Below are 16,978 nucleotides of genomic sequence, written 5' to 3'. Positions count from 1 at the left end.
CATGCACATTTCTTTTTCGTATTTGTAAATATTTATTGCAAAAATGAGGGAGTGATACACCAGAGTGAGCTCACCTCTTTGCTGATGTCCAGTTCGTAGTGTTCTGGTCCAATTTGCAACCGTCGAAGGCGAGCAATTTCTTCTCGTGGTGACTCTAGTCCCGGTCCCCGAACCGCTGTTTCCAGGTCTTTAATGTCAATCTCATGAGCTGTCAGCCGCCGCCGAACCTGTTCACAAACATACAGATGCACAGACACATTATTTAACTGCAATCTTCTTGATAATCCCCAGTTTGAATAACTCAGCCATGTCTAATCACTGCTATATGTCTGTCTTAGTTTTTTTTTTTTGGCTCATCGGCAATAGATGCATTATATTTAACTGTAACCATAACCAATTAATAAAACTAACCCTAAAATTGACCAGTCCCTCAGAAATTAGGTTCTGCCTCATTAGGACCAGGTTTTGGTCCTTATGAGGACTACTGGTCCTGAAAAGGTCACTGTGTATGCCAGAAAAGGCCTTGAAGCGGTAACACACACGCATATACAGTACGCAAGTGAAGAACTCAGTTTTGGCTCGGAGCGCTTCTCATATCGCCTCATAGCTGATAGTGATCATACCACTCTGTAGTTGGCTGGAGACTGGCCGCCTGAGAGGTTTAGACTCCGCCTCTTCTCTCTCATGGAGCTGCTCTGGTTGCGGCGAATTCGCTCGTTCTGCTCCTCAACAGTCATCTTTGACTTTGCCTCTGCAGAAAACACAGCACTCTTTGGACGCTCCTGTTCCAAAGATAAGTCACATGCACAATAGATTAATGACAATATTTAGGTCTGACTTCTGTTGGAGCTTAGTGGAGCCTTTTAAACCACTGACCAGACGTACAAAGGCAGTGAATGAAGCAGTGAGACAAAGTTGAATCTCAAGGACAGAAGATGTCTTGTGTACCATAGTCTGTATTTATATAGCACCTATACAGAACATCTATCTCACATACGCAGATACACGTCTACAAGGATGCCAGGATTATGCTGCATTTTTTTTTCCTGATTTTAGACGTGGTTCGAATTATGGGGGAAAAAAGGGGAGCTTGAGGAGCTCCCGTACATACATGTAGCACACAAGCTGTCCTAAAAACTTACTCTGAGACATTGAGGGGGAGCTCTTAAGTAATGTAAAATCAATTAATCTATTCTGGGTGTGTCACCAGAAAACAGGGCTCCTCAGGCATGTAATTTCTTTTAGCAGATGCTTTTATCCAAAGGGACTTACAAGGGAATTGAGTACAACCTGCCAGGGGTGGAATTGAACTTGCGACCATAAAGTCTTTCACACACAGGGCATCAGTCTTTACCACTGAGCCACTCGACTCCCCCAAATGTCACGGTGTAATATGAACACTGACGTGTGCGATGAGATCTGTTAATCTGAGCTACACTGAGAGTTATTGTACAAGAAATCAGTTCAGTTATATGTATTCTTCTGACTATTGATGATCTAATAATAGTAACTATGAGGATCTAAGATATCAGATAATAAAGGCTAGGATAGCCCTGCTCAAACTTTACTCACTGATTCATTTTCACTAGGTGTTTTGTTGGATTGCTTTATGTTTTACATGTGTGCACACATGTTTAGACACTGCAGTACTAACATGAAGTAGAAGTTGACATACCCTGGAGATTCCATTAGGCACTCTACCATTATGTCGGGAAACAGCAGGGCTGCTGTGTGCTTCCCCTGTGGAGGCCTTGGTTCTAGGAGGAACAATGCCAACTGGCACAGAACACGAGAGAGACATTTAGACGCATGTGAAAGCAAGGAAACTAAATTCTCAGTGCTAACAGAGTAAGGATTTATATATGGCTTTATGGGCAGTTCTACTTTATTCAGTGACAAAATCACAGCTCCAAACACAGAACCTGGTTCACATTAAGCTGTTGTTATACCTTTATTTGTGCTGGAATGTCTGTCCTGGACCTGGTCCTGCTTGTCATTGCATTGGTCCCCAAACTTTGGCTGAAATAAAATTGAACTGAACATAAATCTCTGAGGTTGTGACAAATGTCAGCACACATAAAAAGCTGCTTAAGATGATGAATTATGGTTGAATCACATTAAAACATCCATCAGACCCATAATGAAAGAAGCAACACATGAATGCAGACAGAATAACACCTGATCGTACAGTATGTGTAGTGTCATGACAGTGAAATGGAAATTGCAGACATCAGTGAATTTCATCTCTGAGCTTTTTGCAAAGAGTCCAACATTAGCAAACACTGAATCTGCTGCAGGAGACTTGCGGTTTGACAGATCAGGTCAGTGGTGTCTTCAGCAAATGCATCTTTTACTCTGTCATGAAGACAAACTTAGGCATGACAGTGCCACAGAAGGAACACCGCCTTCTTTCTCTATGACACTGTTGCATGCCAGTTCATCTCACCCTGACACAAATTTACATGTACTTTAAATTAAATGAATTAATATGTTAAAAAAAAAAGGTATATAGTGGATGGGGGTGAGGAGAGGCAAACATGCCGCACCTCCACACTGAGTAGAGTCACACTCAGCAATTGCTGAGCAATTGCGAGCCAATAAGAGCATTGAATATTTTAAATGTGTATCGTACCTCCGCCAAATCTATCACTTATCCATTTTAGGGTTCATTCATTAGTGTGTGTAAACTGTGTAACGCAGGCAGCCCAACGCGCTGAAAATATAACCCTTTGTGCTTGCAGTTCAATAGTTACTGTTACTAGTATGACTACATAGAAGACATTAGACACATAATGAGTTTGACTGACTATATGTAGCTGTAAAGAACCCCATACCACATAACAGGACTTACCAAGAGCTAAATGCAGCTCATACCTTTCCCTATGTACAGTATATAATATATAAAAAAAGTTTGGCATTGAAAAGAGGAAAAGGAAGCAGAAATCTTTAGGAATATGTGTGTGTAGGAGGTGAAATCCAGGCTGATACTCAGACACAGGAATATTGAGTGGCAATGGTGAAAGAATGTGGACATGGGGGTGTGGGGGGAGGGGGGTCTCTGGTGGCTTATAAGTGCAAGAATGATGTTTTTGAAGTGATAACATTAGGACTGTACCATGGGAGTGGTGGACACCCAAATACCTTTCTGATGTGAGCTTCTTCACCATCAAGGTAACCATCATCGAGGCCCAAGCTGCGTAGCCAGGCGGTGCTGTCAAAGGGCAATGGGGGGATGGAGGGAGGGCAGGTGGGGGAGGATTCCAATGGATAATAGGCCTTTGGGAGGGGAGGCCTTGGGGGGACACTTTCCTATATCACCATAAGGGCAGCAGGGAGAGAGGGAGCAGGGAGGAGAGAAAGGACAGGAGGAAGAAAGAGTGCTGCACATCAGGAGGAGTTATAAATAGCCAGGCAAAGTGCAGAGCAGAAAGGGCTCAAGGTAATTATTCTGTGGAATGGGCTCTTGGGCTCCCCTGGTGGCCAATAAAATGTGGGCCTTAGTGGATTCAGTATATCCATAGAAAACCAGGCAAGGTTCTATGAAACAGCAGTGACATTTCAAACATCAATCCTTAAAAAGCTGGACCAAAGTGAAATCAAATGATTTATACCTTTAACTAATTTATCTAAATATATTTGCTTTGGGTGACAAAGAAGACATGAAAGCAAGCAGATCTCACTTCAATGAGAAAACATGTCTCTTCTATATTTTTACATAATAGCCAAATGTAATTAAATGTCACCAGCAACATAAAAGTTGAAGTAAAATGCTTATGATCTGCACGAAAGTTATTGTCATTATATTATACGCTATTCTACAAACCAGAACTTTTTATTAGAAGTTTTAGAACCTTACCATGTAAAGCATGGATAACTTTTTTAAAGATGGCTCTGCATGAACATGTTCCCCAAATGTTTATCAGACTGTGTTAAGGCACAGATCAACGGATCATCTCCCTGTTCCTCTTGATTGTTGGGATAAGTAAGTGGCCTAGCACCAGCATAACATGACTGAGAGGTTAGCTGGCTATGGTGATGGTTTTTCGGGTCCGCACTTCTAAAGCGAAGAACAGGAGGTGAATAAAGATCTGGGCTATAACATAGTGATAAAACATCAGTCTGATAGGAGTCCTTGAAAAGGAGGATCTGGGAATCAGGCATAGAAAAGCGTCTGGTGGAGGACACATTTCTGAGGTCATTTTGGTGTCCTGATGACAACTGAGATGGGTGGAAGTCTGGATAGATATCTTTTCTTAGGCCAACTTTAACCTCTTGCATGCAACAATCTGAGGATAACCAGCTCACACCCTGAAGATCAGAATGGGTTTGCACTGTGTCTGAATGTCCATTGATAGATTTGGAATCCTGGTAATGTAGTTGGAGAACGTTGAACTGTTCTCCTGCTCTGGCTTGGGTTGGACTTTGGTCTCTTTGGTTAGAGCTTAAATTGTTTCTGCAGTTTTCATTTTGATCTGTTTCCTCTATCACCGGATCTAATCTACCCAAGGACTCCTGGTGGTTTTGGAAAGCTAGGGAGGGCTGAGGAAAGGCATGTCCATACATCTCATAGCCATGATAATTTTCTGCTTGCAGGCTTATGTCAGACTCTCTGTAACTTCTGGGTCTACTCCTAGGCTTAGGGTCACATTTGAAGTCAGGTACTATACATGACTTGGGGCGAGGTTTAGGGCTTGACCTTCTACATACTTCAGAGTTAGTTCTTGAGTCTGCGCATATGCCTGTTTTAAGTTTTGAAGTGGGGTTTGTCCCAAGCTGGGTGTGTCCGGTGCTTACCTCCGGGCCCAGCTGTTTGGTAGGGGAGGCCTGGGAGCCGGGCACTGGGGAGAAGGGGCTGAGCGGACTGGTGAGGCTTATTGAGCTCAGGGGACTGGCTGGACTATTGGTGCTAAAGGAGCCTGATGCACCGCTGGCAACTGAAATAGAAAGAGGTAGGGTTTGTTAGGGCTAGATTAGAATATGCATTAAACCAAATGAATAATATTCCAGCTCTAGGGTTTTACCTCTGTGCTTGGCTGTGTCTGTACCTCTGGATGAGTTATTCTTGTGCAATCCCTCTAAAACATCCTGGACTCTCCAAAACTCTTTCTGGATGTGCCGACGAACAAGTTCACTCTGCAAGTCAAAGTTATATGAGAGAAGGATGATGTAACAGCCACTGCAGGGAACTGTTTAAAATTAGATCTATGGATTATCTATTGTATGAGCTTTATGGACAAGATGGAGATTACATTAATTAATTGCATGCTAGCTACTGCCAGAGGTAAAGTATTCAATTGGCAGAATGACCTTCCATTAGCTAACTGGTTTTAATCTGGTTCTTTAAAAGCTGCAACCCACCAAAACAATCATGCTTGGGCATGCGACAAATCTATTTTGAGGTTTTGTTTTGTTTGAGCACAAACTCATGAGAACAATAACATTCATTTTAAGGCAGATCTCCTCACTAGTATGAGCACTTAAATGTGAAAACCAATCACAATCTTAATTGTACTGTATTTTATTTCTGGCATATATCTGGCAACATCTAGAAATGTTCCCCTACCCCAATCGGGGTCTCGATCCCAAGATTGAGAATCACAGCATTAGCTATTAGGAAAAGTAACAAAACTTCATGGAAATTTCAGTCGTATTGTACTGAATATTTGGGAGCCAAGGCTTAAATGAAACACCTATGCTTAATGAATTGTTCAGGTACAGTATGTGCAATGACAACAAATAACAAAAGCTTAGATGTGTTGTGCCTCATTTTACACTATAATGTAATAGCACTTTCTGACAACCATCCTTCAGCCTGGTGGATTAAAACAAGCACACAAAGCAAATGTCAGCTCCGATACATAACATATTTGACTGTTACTTCCCTCGGAGAAAAGCACTTGAAGAGAGTGTAGTCAATTCTGCCACACAGGGTGGCTAACAACAAGACCCTCACCTGTCCTCCTGCATTAAGCTGCTCCCATAGATCACCATGGATGGCATGGGCCTCATCTTCCAGTGCTTCAAACTCCATACGAGTAGTGGTTAAAGCCTGAGGGGTTCAAAGGAATGAAGCCATACTCAGTGTGTAGTGTCTCTGTGATATAAATTACTGAATTAATATGTGTTTAGTGTAATAAAAAGATTGATTAATTGAAAATTCAACATGTTCTACAAGCAAGCAAGCACACATACATATATGTTAGACAATTTATGTAACAATTTTGAGTGTGTGTTGCACTGTCTTACACTGGAGGCTTGGGACAGCTCCCCTCTGATGTTGATGAGCTGGTTCTGCAGGGTTTCCTTTTTGAACTGCAGCTTTTCCATGGCAATAGGCTGAATACGGTACAGCTCCATCTCCTGATGGGTGGCCACCAGTGCTTCTTCGAGGTTGTCCTGAAAACAAGATTCATTGTAGATTGTGTAGATTACATTAAACTTCATTTGCATAACTGCTCTACACAATTTTGGTGGTAAGAAATGTTGAGCGCACAGATGACTTGAACACATATAGTCAAATAATGTGAGAAAAAGCATGTACCTTGTCCATTCTCAGCCTGTGGACAACAGCCTCGTGGTCTTTCAAAGTTCGATTCTGCTCACACAGTCGACCTAAGAGTTTCTGTGTCAGACATGACAGTGGGTGGTTACTGTTAGTACAGGCACGTTACATAGACAAGAGGAAACATAATTAAAAACAAACAGTACGACAATGCATCTGAATGAGGTCATGCTGACAGTGCAGGACCAGAGTGTATGGACACTGAAATGTGTCACCCATATGTTACAGGGGAACATGTCATTCTTAATCTGCACTGCTGTTTACCTCACAGTCTGGGTTACAGTTCTTTGTAAAGCTAATGGACAGAGCTAAGGTCAGGAAACTGTCCAGGTAAACTAGATTCTTTCACATTTAGGAGGGAAAAAACCTTTCTAAAAGCACTATGATATTAAAACAGTTTGAAAACTGCCATTAAGACTGCAGATGAAAATATTTACAGAGAGACATCACATACTTTTGGGCAGGTATTTTATATATCTTCAAAAAAATTGAACTACAAACTCTGGATGAAACCGTATATTTGTATGTGTATGATGTGCATACAGTGTCAAGTGTCTTACACTGGTTTCAATCTCATTCAGTTTCAGTGTGGGATGTAACTCTCTGCTGTAGACGTCATGAAATGGAGGAACCTGTAGAAAAAGATTGTACAAAATCATCAGCATCAATTGAATAGAATGGACACAGACTGCACCAATGAAAGGAAAATAATAGTTTAAAGTTTAAATTCTGTTCTTCACTCTGAGGAATGAATTTCTTACTTGAATCAGATTATCATCTCATCAATATCTGTATTTAACCTCTGCCAGCAAACAAATGATTTGTCACATTGAGCTATTAGAGACTATGAGTTTTCATGTTGTTTTTGTTTTTTTCTAGAGTACATTTCTATAAAAAAACAGCATGGAACAGCATCATGACAGAAAAAAAAAAACAACTCACTCAGCCATTGTTCAGCCTAGTATTACAGTTAACAACATCCTGTTTACAATGTACACATGCACTTTATCAGAAAATGTCACAGAAGCTCTTTGTGTCTCAGAATAAAGAACTAAAATGAGATGTGTCATGTAGGGTTGGGTGATAATCATATAATCCAATATACATATACAATACAATAGTATTCCGTGTTTTCTAAAAATTGATATGGTATCAGTTTAATTTATGTCACCAAAACAAATATTTTGCAGAGTGTGCATACATGTTTGCAGGCTTTATTTTATAATATTTATAGATAAAGAGTGTTTGTCTGAGGTTGAATATTCAGTGTTTTTACTATTGTAATTGATTAGACTGGTAACTAGTAGTACCTGTTAGTTTAGTTCACTTATGTGTTTATTGTTACTTTTTAAATGTCTTTAATTTGTTTTATTACAGTATGCCTTTTTGGCTCTCCCTCTGAGCCATATGATTCAGTTAGTCACAGTTTCATATGGAGAAGATGTAAAAAGTTTACAAACCCAACCCTAGATGTTTTACCATTAGGACTACACATAACTGAACAACACACCATAATCACAACTGTTACAATCACATTAAACACCACAAGTAAAATGAACAAAAACTCTGATGCATGAAACCAATCCTGACATCTTTATCATGTAAAGTGCTGGGGGAAATGGTTGTAACTCAAGTTTTGTGTATGAATTCACAGAAACAGCAGAACGTGGCACAAGATTTGTTGAGGAAAAACTTAATTTTCCAATGTCGGTAAGGGTCCATGATTTTTAAACATATGTCTGTAAAATCATTCATAATTCAAAAAACATGACACTGCACAGATGGACTATACAAACCTACAATTGCATTTAATTAGCCCACAGTTCTCTAAAATGGACATATTAGTAAACAACATGTCACACAGTCACAGTTCTGGTAATGCTGAGTGTCTCCACTGAATGTCTCCAAATGTTTACAGGTGTAGTTTGGCATTTAAGGCGCAGTCAAAAAAAAATGCACATGGACCCTCACAGACACACATATTGTTCTGTGTGACAATATGAATCACATGCAGACAAGAAAAAAGTGAGAGAGGCAGGCTTGGGTATGGAATGGCTGGTCTGTTGGGGTCTACAAGGCTTTGTCCAGGTCCATAACATGCACCGGACTAACTATCCAACACTGGCTCAGAAGTTCAAGAAGGTCATTCAGACAAGAGCCTGGCTGGAAGGTGGAATTATTAGTTAAAGTTGAAGAAAAACGGCTGTGATGAGGTGCTGCTGTAAGCCTGCCTCCCTGTGGTGCTCCCTCCTCTCTTACTTGTACACAGAGCTTTGCTGATGAGGATGAGCGCTTCACCATTCGGGTAACCATGCTATTTAGGCGGCTTCTCTCGAGTACCTGAAGATTCAGCTCAGATTACAGATATCTGACAACAAGCTGATACAACAGTGTCTTGGCAAAAAATGTAGAATCGTGTTAGGATGAGCTTATCACCCACAGTGAGAAAAATGTCAATTTAGCATAACAAACGAAAACAAAGCAAACGAATAGATGCAAAGTTGTTAATGTCAACTCTGACTAGAAAACACAGTGTTAAAAAGACCATGGTTGTGTGTGTGTGCATGCGTCTACCTGTTGGTCTAGGTAATCCAGGTTGCGCTGGAGCTGAAGGTCTAATATGTCCTCCTGAGCCAAGCAGCAGCAGCAGCAGGAGTACAGTAACACATATGGAAATCACACAGACACACACACAGACAGACAGAAAGCTTTCAGACAGGACAACAGCAAAGCAAAGCACTACAGTCACCCGGCCAATGAAACTGCAGGTCCACGGTTCTAATAATAATGGGCTGCTTTTTGACTTTTCACTGATCTTTGAGCCTTCTGTTGTGAGTCTGTTCTGGCTCTACCATAGCAGTCTTGCTTAGCTAATGGAGTGTGATGCATGCTGGTGGACAGGGAACCGATTGTTAAACATAGCTCCACAGCGCCACCAGTCATCAGAACCCCTGCAGGTATCTTCAGTGACACCAGGACACTTTTGTTTGTCAAGGCAAAGAAAAACTTGGCAGCCCTACATTCCACTGACGATGGGCTAAAATGGTGGAACCCGTGGTGTTCTCCATCATTAACTCATGCTTCTTTTTCACACACACGCACATATATACACACACACTCAAGGGCGTGGCATATTAGGTACAGAACAGAGTGAAGAGCACATGATTAGGACAGATTGACAGACGTGCTGAAGAAAGCAGACAGCTGGCTACACCTGCAAAGCTACACATATAATGTGTAGACTGTGCCTCCCACCACAAAATATGTGTGTGTGACTCTGTGTTATCGATATATAAGACCACATTCTTGGCACATACCATTTTATTGTGGATGGAAGGGGATAGAGGGTAGTTTTGATGGTATAATCCTTGGCTTAAGGACCTCCTGTCACCAGGGTAGTCATACTGAAGGAAGGAGGAAAGAATAAGGAAAGAAGGAAGGGAAGAATGGAGATAACAATGAATTAAAGTTGTTAGGGTGAAAGAAGGTGAATATGGTCCAAGATAGGACTCCCACACAGATTCCCATGGTTAAAAAGTTTTAAATAATGTGTTAACTGAAGGCTACCAAACAGTAATACCTGGTTGTACACTAAGTTGATCTCATAATTGAAGATGACGGTTAGAGAGAACATCGATATCTTATTATTCCTTGTAATATTATTAAATTATACTGTACTAAACCTTTAGTTAACCTATATTTCATCTCCAACATATAACCATCACTGTCTAAGAGTCCAGTTCAGAAAACAGTGGGGATTGAGGTATTTCTATCACACATTTTAGAACAAACATGAAAATGACTAAGCTATGGTCAGTCGATGTACTATGTAAAGTAAATGCCACATTGTGGTTGCAGTTACTGTATAATTACATACGTTACTCACCTTGGGTGAGCTGAGAGATCTCCTCAGGCTGTAGACGGATGGATCAGCATAGATCACGTCATCCCTCATCCTTCCTTGAAACCGATCAAAGCGGGCAGAGAGTGATCGAGCCGGCGACATAAAGTTGCTTGGCACAGGTGAGTAGGGCCCCCCTGATGATGAAGAAGGTGACCTCGGCACAGACCTGGAGCGTGGCTGGATGGACAGGCGCCTCATGGATGTTTCCATTCCACCATAGTACTGTGGCCCCCATGAGTCCCTGGACATTGGGGGTCCATACAACTGATGGGGTCCGTCCCTCAGTGAGTGACGTTTCTCGTCCACAGTCCAGCGTCGGTCGTATCCACCCACAGCAGAGACAGAGCAGATGCTTTCAGGTCGGACCCCCGGTGGGTACAAAGGGTACTCATCCACATACTGGGGGCCACCAGGGTAGTAATCAGCTGGGATACCTTGGTTCACTGTGTAGTAACGAGATGGGCTGAAAGCAGAGTGAAAGATGGCGATTATATTTTTTCATTGATTATGTTATAATCTATTGTGAAATTTATTTATTTATTATGACCTTAAAATAATCTGTATCTCTCTCCACATATTACAAGGGCTATAATACCATAATATATACCATTTTATGAGTCAATGGTGTGAGTCTTTCCTTTATATTTTTCCTTTCTACGTAATTTTGTCATTATTCTTTATGTAATACTTATGGGTTTATTGTATAATATTATATTTAGTTTACATGTTCTTCTCAGAAGAGGCAAAGAAAGAGAAGAACAAGGCAGTAATGCAACAGATGCAAACTGAAAATAGTACACAATAAAGAATTAAGGCACATGTTGGAGGAAACCACCACACATCAGTGTCTTCATGGTTTAACCATGAATTCCACAGATCTAAAGTGAGATATGATTCCTCTCTTCCTCTATTGTGTACCTGTTAATGTCCTCTTGTGAGGCCATGACCCGCCGTTGGTTGACCCACTGCTGCAGCTGGGCCATCGAGCTCTTCCTCTGGGCCACTTTCTCTGGAGCTGTCCTGGGCACAAAGCCCCTCCTCAGCACTACGTTCTCCTGCTTCTGCTCCCTGGAGTCTTGTAATGGACCAGCACTCCCCTCTGGATGTCGTTGTGTGGCATGATGTCCGCTGTGACTCCTGGACAGAGGTTGTTTGCTATTGCTGTTGTGGGGTACATTGTTGAGAGGGCCATGGTTGCCCCAACCGTTTGGATGATGATTTAAGTGAGGGCCGGGATCAGGACCATGTCTTCCACCTTCATCTTTATCTTCTCCTTGTTTTCTGTCATTCTTTTTCCCCTGTAGATCAGAGGACGGGGTAGAAGGTGAAGGTGTCTCTACGCTGTTGGCCCCATTAGTTTTAGGATGGCTGGTCAAGTCATTGTCTGTTTTATTGTGTTTTTGTGTTTGTGGTTGCTGTTCTGAGTCTGGAGCCTTGGTCACCATAGTTGGGTTGGGATCAGCTGTAGTGTCTGACGAGTTTGTTCTGAAGAGTTGGAAGAAAAAAAAAAGCATGAAATGACGTAATCAAATAGTTGTGTTTCTAGTCTTTTCCAGAGACTTCAGAAACACACCTCAACACTAGGTCATGTTATTAAATCCTCTATTAATACTGTTCCTATGCCAACACTCAGTTAGTCTTGACCAAAACCACAAAATGAGCCATTGTTGCAAATAATTTTTATCTGATTGATTCCAGTTAGAAAAGTAAACACACACAAACAAGTAACTGGGCAGTTTTGGTCAAAGTTCTCCATCATCATTACACCACACTGCCAAGAAGCAGGTCCTTTCATGTTTATAAATGCTTCATATACATTTGTGTATAGAGTTCTGAGCAAGTAAATACTGTAATAAACATACATTATGTTTGTACTTGGTTGGATGGATGATTTTTTTGGGTTGTGGTTCTAGAGGACAGTGTGGATTTTTCCTCATTGCATTTGTTGCTGTACTATTCAACTCAAGCTTCTAACATAACATAGTATATAGTTCACCAGTACAAACTGACATTTCTGTGTAATAATTTAGTCACAAAACATAAAGCGATTACATAAGTTTGTAAAGTGTTTGTTATGTTTTAGATGTGGATGTATGTAAAACCATGAGTAGTTTTCTCTCGGTGGCCTGCGTTACAGCAAATTGCATTGAGCACAAAAGTAAACATTACATAACTCGTAGCAAATTGAACACATGGACATACTGATTACACCAACTGAACAGAAGAATACGACTCTTATTTATGTGTGTGCATGGCTCTATGCAAGAATGTGAGCAGCACCTTTGTGTAGACGGAACGCTGACTTCTGCAGCCTCACTCATGGCTGTGATCCACTCCTCCTGCTCCTCATGGCTGTCTGTGCTGAAGTAGTATGTCCTGGTCCCAGCGTGTTCCGCCTGCATGCAAAACACAATGGAATCCTTCACCTCACTGTCCTCGCCCTCCTTTTCCTCAGACCATACCTGCCGTGGGACAAAACACACACAGGTAGCAGATTAGTCTCCCGGTTACTTAATGTGTTAACAGCGTAACGATGGCTGCACTGACTGATCATGCTCAACGTCATCATGCTCACATGCAATGAAGAAGCGTGATATAAAGACACACAGTTGAAACTTGATTCCCATTTATTACAACCTTGGCTTTATTTCCACAGTTCTGATGATCATTTGCATTATTTATTGTTCTCTGAGAACTTGATATGACCACATGCGCTTTTCTGATTGGGTACGAAACACGAGCAGTCAGATGATCAGAGGTTGGCGTGAACCTGAATACTTGCATTACCAAATTTAATGTGCATCGACTGTGAGGTTTGGATAATCATTTCAAATATTGCGCATGACCTTTTTGTCTAACTTGGCTGGCTACTCATGCTCCGTCTTAATGTGGCTTCTCTTTTGCAGACGAACCTCAATGTTGTTTTTCAACAATAAAATGAGCTGACATTACTGTGGAAATAAATCCATCAATCATATCAATGGATGCTGTCACGTTCCAAATTCAAACTCCCTGACTTGTTACACTTACAAACCAAAACCTTAAACACTTTACATAATTAGCTTGTAAAATTGGTATCAGAAGCAATAACGAAGACTGCACCTTTGCACAATATAATTGGCATGCAATCAATATCTGAACCACCCAAACAGAACAAGACCATTGTGCATGCATCCTTGTGAAGATAATAAGACATAATACAACAGGCATAATCATGCATTTTTCATGCCTCCACCCTGCTAATTAAAAATAATGTTCAGAATTTCAACACTGCACCTTTCTTTGTACTTTCTACCACAACGGTAGCCATCGAGGGTCAGCAGACCTCACAGAGGTGGAGGGGAGCAAAGACAGTGACAGGTGAAATGGTGAAATATTCAGTGCTTAAAGCTGGACCACACTGTCTCTCTTCAGGTGTCTATACTGTGAATGGTCAAACAGGATGCAGAGACTGTGAGTCATCCAAATGAACATCTACTTAACCATAACAAACATCTCCATGTAGATTCAAGTATATGATAAAGGCCAGTCTTTATGTGGGTAAAACGTAAAACAGAACAGCCAACATGAACAGACATACTGCTTATTTTTCTTAAAAAATAAATAGGAAAGAAGGAAATACTGTAAAGAAGCTATGATGTTGACTCATTATATAACGCCAGTTTGGAAAGTTTCAGAGATTCAACACAAGAGGGCGCCGCAGACAAAAGCATCTGCCTATGGTACATTCGCTCACATTACCAATCACCCATATTACATATTTTCCCCCAATTTATAAACACAAAATATGGAACAACGCACACAGTTGTGAAATGTGAAGCTCATGTATCAGTCAGTGCAAAGCTCTAGGCACGTCTCACTAAAATATCATTCAAAAACAAAATCATCATCAATTCATTGCCTTTAAAAATCCTTGATTACAAGAATATGTGTCTCTCTCATATTGCTCAACTCAAATTCTCAAAACTCAACAGGACAAACACTTCAGTCATCAGTTTCTGGAAATGTTTTTAAATCTGTTTAATATTTTCTTAAAATCTGTAAAAAATCTCCATCACTGAATTCACACAGAAGTATTAAGAAAATATATGTTGTCATTTGATGCTATAACTGGTGAGCCAGGTGAGCTTCAACCTGGTTTAAGATGGGGGTGTTTTCTCCATAAAACCTCATTCTTAACCCTCAGACATCATGTATGTGTGTGGAGGAAAGATAAAAATATCTCAGCATGAATATGTGCAAGGGATGACCTTCTATGTTGTCAGCTACATCAGCCCCAGTTAAAATCTGATTCATTGCACATTACACATCTGCACTGATGTATTGTTTATGTCCATGTTGATAATGAGAGCAATCATATCCACTCCATCCATGATGCCCCCTGTAAATATGTTGGGTTTTGTGCTTTTACAGCTTTTTGACAATGACATCTTATCTCAATTTGATCCATCTAATCAACAGCTCATGTTTATCCTCCCCCCTTTTCTGTGCTCTCTCTCTCTCTCCCTCTGTTTGTGTGTATTGAGCGTCACTGCCGTAAAACAGCGGGGGGAAATGATGTCACTGATAAACAGGAGTCATTTCCTTCCACCGTGGAGCCCTGTGAGACTCCGCCTTTAGTGACACAAGGTGATGCGATTGGCTAAAATGACTGTATCATAAGTGACAGCAGTAACCTAGCAACAGAGGTGGAGCTGTGAGGTGTGAGTGCGTGGTAGCTTCTCTCCTTCATTGTCCTTCCTTTGTTTATCCTTTCAGGTATTAAGAGAATACAGACTTCATTTGACTCAGAGACACATGTTTTGGTCCATTTGCTGTTACTATATGGAAAAGAATCTAAGGAAAGCAGGTGGCAATTAAAGCATATAACAGAAAGGAAGGAAATAAAGAAGGAATATCCAAAACATAGAGATCTGGAAGAAACATATACAATATCTACAGCTATGGAGACACTGAGCAGCCTGATCCATCCTGACAACAATCTGCAAATATGTTGAGACATGCAGGGCAGTTGAGAAATGGAGCTCTGTGAAACTAACCACGTCTTGGGATGGGCTGTGAACCAGCCATTGAGTGGAAGAAATAAAAAAACCAAAACCTCCTGGATTCAGCTGGGCACTTTTTCTTTTTTTGATCAGGAAATAAAAGGGTACTAAGTGTTATGAGTCTGTGTGTCTGTGTGTCTGTCCATCCATCCATCCTTAGAGGGTTGAGGAGGGAACCTGGAATAAAGTCCAGTTCACATTTGGTAAGAGGAAGGGTTTACCCTGGACAAATCACCAGCCCGTTCTCACTAATTCTCACTCACCATGACACTAACAATCACAGTCTCCAATTAACCTGACTCCTATCTGCATGTCTTTGGGAGAATATGCAAACTCCACACAAAAAGGAAAGAAGAAAGAAATCAAAGAAAGGACTATCTCATTGAGGGCAACAATATCTTAGGGACCAGTTTATTATATGTATTATATAATATATCCATTAACAGCGTTGTTGAATAAAAAATCTCTCTATCTATCTCCTGAATATACAGTGTATACTTGTATCAGTGTGTATGTGTGTTCACACGTGTATTTGTGTGTGCATCCAGCTTGCCAAGACCAGCCTCCAGGAAGTTTTGTCAATGCAGCCATTCAGACCAGCGCAGCAGTCACTGTGAGCTATTGAAATGCTTCGCTGGCTGTCCTCACACACTGTTTCCACTGTGGAGGTGCACGACCATATGACTGAACACACCATCACAACAATCATGCTGACTCTTACAAGCTTGTTGTATTTACTTTAACTGTATACTGATACTTTTGATCACTGTCGATCATTCCCTTGTTAATCAAGCAAGTTATTTAACCTTGTATCATTGACTTAATTTACAATTGCAGACACAAAAACAGTCAAACCAAAACTTTTGACACTTTTGACACTTGAGCTGCTGTTAAACGATAGTTAACTGTCCTGACGTTTGCACGTTTGTAAAAAAGTCATGATGCATGAAATGCATGGGTTCCTCTTTTGGGGAGCAGGATTGTGTAAACATAACCTTTGCTGGTAATTAATAGTTTTTATGTAAAATATCAAACTGTCACTTGATTGGAAAAAAAGGGTGGAACTCTTAAATGACCGGATGCCAGTCATCTTATGGCATAAACAAAGTGCCATTGCACTCTGTCCAGCATGTAGCAGTTACATTCTAGCTACATTCATATTACCAGGAAGAAGCTGTGATTGTTGTGATCTGATTTTGTCAGAGCTGCATGGAAAGAGCTCAAAGGAAATAAGATTATCAGTTAAGATTTTCAATTACCATATCTTGATTCAAATCTGATTCAGTACAAATCAGATTTGGTGGTTCACATTTAAAATACAAGTGTTGGCAGGCAATACACAACATTTTTGTTTTCCTCTGTGTCATCAACAACAGAATACGTCACATTTATGTTTATGTTTATTTATTTACTGGTAAATAAGGGAAGTTCAGAAACAAAAGACATCACTGCAAATTTGTGAACCTT

General features: G+C 40.7%; 1 protein-coding gene across 11 annotated transcripts in view; it reads right to left on the bottom strand.

The window, feature by feature from the left end:
• The window catches only part of plekha6 (pleckstrin homology domain containing, family A member 6), a 54,190-nt gene that overhangs the window by 4,478 nt on the left and 32,734 nt on the right, over positions 1–16,978 (bottom strand). For 3 of the 11 annotated variants that reach the window (XM_044023565.1, XM_044023567.1, XM_044023566.1), the window contains 17 exons: positions 12,747–12,928; positions 11,385–11,951; positions 10,449–10,929; positions 9,880–9,966; positions 9,137–9,190; positions 8,822–8,902; positions 7,123–7,194; positions 6,542–6,622; positions 6,247–6,396; positions 5,954–6,049; positions 5,022–5,133; positions 4,795–4,934; positions 3,142–3,309; positions 1,950–2,019; positions 1,676–1,776; positions 624–782; positions 75–227 (listed from right to left, as the gene is read on the bottom strand). In XM_044023565.1, the coding sequence (XP_043879500.1) occupies positions 75–227; positions 624–782; positions 1,676–1,776; positions 1,950–2,019; positions 3,142–3,309; positions 4,795–4,934; positions 5,022–5,133; positions 5,954–6,049; positions 6,247–6,396; positions 6,542–6,622; positions 7,123–7,194; positions 8,822–8,902; positions 9,137–9,190; positions 9,880–9,966; positions 10,449–10,929; positions 11,385–11,951; positions 12,747–12,928 (2,754 nt within the window). Of the gene's footprint in view, positions 1–74; positions 228–623; positions 783–1,675; positions 1,777–1,949; positions 2,020–3,141; positions 3,310–4,794; positions 4,935–5,021; positions 5,134–5,953; positions 6,050–6,246; positions 6,397–6,541; positions 6,623–7,122; positions 7,195–8,821; positions 8,903–9,136; positions 9,191–9,879; positions 9,967–10,448; positions 10,930–11,384; positions 11,952–12,746; positions 12,929–13,742; positions 13,819–16,978 lie in introns of those variants that run through there. The other 8 variants (XM_044023574.1, XM_044023568.1, XM_044023570.1 and 5 more) reach the window with 8 other exon arrangements.

This window comes from Solea senegalensis, linkage group LG4, assembly GCF_019176455.1.
Source record: "Solea senegalensis isolate Sse05_10M linkage group LG4, IFAPA_SoseM_1, whole genome shotgun sequence".
In the NCBI taxonomy this organism is placed as follows: domain Eukaryota; kingdom Metazoa; phylum Chordata; class Actinopteri; order Pleuronectiformes; family Soleidae; genus Solea; species Solea senegalensis.
The sequence above is the reverse complement of the archived record's forward strand: the minus strand, read 5'-3'. Positions and strand labels throughout refer to the sequence as shown.